At 36.2% G+C, this 2,921-nt stretch overlaps 1 protein-coding gene across 1 annotated transcript; it reads right to left on the bottom strand.

Moving 5' to 3' along the window:
* Positions 1-235: 235 nt before the first annotated feature.
* On the bottom strand, positions 236-2,709 carry TAP38 (thylakoid-associated phosphatase 38). Its single transcript, XM_078977410.1, has 11 exons — positions 2,252-2,709; positions 1,971-2,099; positions 1,746-1,848; positions 1,520-1,630; positions 1,345-1,424; positions 1,183-1,236; positions 968-1,084; positions 846-900; positions 729-761; positions 598-644; positions 236-496 (listed from the first exon to the last, which is right to left on the bottom strand). Exons 1-11 carry the CDS (start codon positions 2,602-2,604, stop codon positions 373-375), a joined length of 1,206 nt encoding a protein of 401 aa, XP_078833536.1. The 5' UTR covers positions 2,605-2,709; the 3' UTR covers positions 236-372.
* Between the last annotated feature and the right edge of the window lie 212 nt (positions 2,710-2,921).

Raw genomic sequence — 2,921 nt, 5'->3', positions numbered from 1 at the left:
CGAGACAGACTACAATGATCCAATGATGGGAGGTGGACAAGGCCCACTCACAGGAACTTAAGCTCTCGTATTAAGAAAAATAATTAAAATAAAATTCAATCAGAATTTGTTTGGTTGTATTGAAGTGGGAACTGGGAACGAAGATGAGATGCATGAGAATAAATAAAGGCTGGCTTTTTTTATCATATCTGATTCTGATCGAAATACAAAACACTTTTAAAACAAGATATCATCATACATTTATGGTGGGTATAATAATAGATTAATAGATGAAGTAAGGTATAGATGTTATAGACTTACAGTAATAGAATATGATTTGATTATATACAGACAGACAGAGAGAGAGAGAGAGAGAGAGTTGAGTTTCAAATTTCAAAATGAAGCAGTAGATGACATCCATATCCCAAAGGACACAATACCAATGGTCGCAAAAGCTTGGATCATTTCATACACAAAGTTTTGTTTCTGTATAGGTAAATTTTCCCAATCCGTCCGCCTATCACCAACATAAACTCAAATCATCAAACTTAGATACAAAAACATATATTTTACACTTTCATCATTATTTTTTAAAAATAAATAAATAAATATGCATACCCCAAATCAGCAATCACAATGGTTACATTATCTTGAGAATATTGGTCCTGCAATCAAACAGCTTGGAAAGTCAAGGGAAGTGAGAAACTCGTGATCAAAAGGTGAAAATGTGTACGGAATTCATTACATACCAAGGCCATTTGAGCTAGAGCTTCAGATGCAGCCTACAATATATTGGTATAAAAATAATAAATATTTTTTTATAAACTTTGGTTTTTCTTGAAAATTATTTCATGGAAACTAATTACCTGCACATCTCCATGTTCCCGAAGTTGGTCTCTAACAAAGTTGACCGCATCCGAGCTGAAGGTAATAAAATTTGGATAAAATAATGAAGTCATAAAAAAAGAAAGGTAAAGATAGATTGAACCTTTTAATGTAGTCCCATAAGCCATCAGTTGCTAACAATACAAATTCTGCTTCAGGCCCAAGTGTAACTTGATAAATATCAGGAGTAGCAATAACCAAGTCCCCAAAGAACCGAATGCTACACCAGATCATAACCCCAATTTTATAATTTATACACACAGCACAGCAATGGGCAAAGGGTATTTCAGTCATTTACATAAATGAGAGAATGCCTACCGGGATACGAATTTTTCAGACCATCTGCCTTCAGCAACTCCCTTTTCCAGCATCCTTTCAATAGTCAAAAATAATGTTCACTCACACATCAATCAATTAGTAATATATATTATATAATATACACAAATATTAAAAAGGATTAGACTAGAAATAAGAGATTACTCTTTCTTCTTTGTTTTAAACCGCATGTCACCAAAGGCACGGGATACAGAAATATCTCCACAGATTCTTCCATCCGAAATCTACAGAGACACAAAACGATTTTATCAAATCAATATTATATATAAAAGTAATAAAAGTGAAAAAGGAAATAGGAAATAAGAAGAGAATAACAGACCCATCCACCTGCTTCTCTGATTCGCTTGATCTCTTGAAGGGAAACCTTGCTTCTTCCATAGGGTCTGTGAGAATTGGTCAATTCTTGTGCCTTTCCAGACTGTGAAAGAACCTGCCAACAAGTTTTTTTGCCTCATCAAAAACTCATTCCACTACGTATTAATTTCTAATTTGGCTTATGGTTTTTAAAATATATATAAATAAAAATCAGGGGGAAATTCACATACCGCACATGAATCACCAACATGAGAGATGAACAGCATATTGTTTCCTAGGAACATAGTTGTGGCTGTTGCGCCAGATTCATCGTCCTCTCCGTTCATCTCAAGCCTTTACAAAATCAAACAGCATCTAAACCTTCAATGCAATAATACAGAAAATGAAATCATACATACTCCTTTGACAATTGTTTGGGGCAATACAAACTGTCTGCATGTATATGTTAAGCTTACCAGTTTAGAAGTTTTGCATCAGCATTCTGGAAAGCCTCCTGCAGTGCTTTCTCGATTCCAATGGTGTCTTTTTTACTCAACAATAGGCCCCCTTGTAGAGCCTTAACACACTCCTTGTATAGCTCCTCCCTACATGTTCAAATATTCAGTCCTGTAAACTAAACAAGGGTTTCCAGAAAAATTCCGTAACTGTTAAAGATACAAACCAACCAAAACTTGAATACTAGGAAAGATAAAAATTACTGAGACATAAACACAAACACCTAACGTGCATAACAAACCTGAGGAACTTAACAGAAGAGAAACCCGCGTGGCCATCGAAAACGGCAGCAAAAAAGAAACCATCAAGCTCGTTATGAGGCGATGAGCCGACTATAACAGCATCGTCTTCCATCTCCTCTCGAGCACCTTGTAATTTGGCGGAACCCCATCTGATCCCAGAACCAAGGCCATCAGAGAGAGAAGAAGGAGCGTCGATTGCAATCGCCGAACAGCACCGGGGGCTGCCTTCTCTACTCCACTTTCTCACGATTATATGATTATTGCTATTACAACTATTAGGCTTCTTCAAGTCGATCTTACTAACGTTGTTGTTGAGTAGAAATCTCTGCAAGCGTGGACTCCATAAAGCCATTGATGAGAGATGTAGTTTGCGAGAAGAAGGGTGAAGTAGAAATGGGTATATGATAAATAAGCATAAGTAAGGTGAAGCTCCGAAGGATAAGAAGAGCGCAAACGCTGGCCGCTAACTGGTTTACCGGATTAGATTATCTTCAGTTGAGTTTTGTACTACAACATAATTGTAGTACTTGCAAAAAATATTTACAAATATGAAGTACCTTTTTATTTACCAAAAGCTTGCAAAATTGTTCCTTTATTTTTAAATGATTTGAAGCTCTCAACAAGAAACATAAGAGCATACGGTGTGGGTCGTGTTATCAGTCGTTATGG

The sequence above is a fragment of the Lactuca saligna genome, chromosome 2 (genome assembly GCF_052625555.1).
Source record: "Lactuca saligna cultivar CGN05327 chromosome 2, ASM5262555v1, whole genome shotgun sequence".
Classification (NCBI taxonomy): Eukaryota; Viridiplantae; Streptophyta; class Magnoliopsida; order Asterales; family Asteraceae; genus Lactuca; species Lactuca saligna.
The sequence above is the reverse complement of the archived record's forward strand: the minus strand, read 5'-3'. Positions and strand labels throughout refer to the sequence as shown.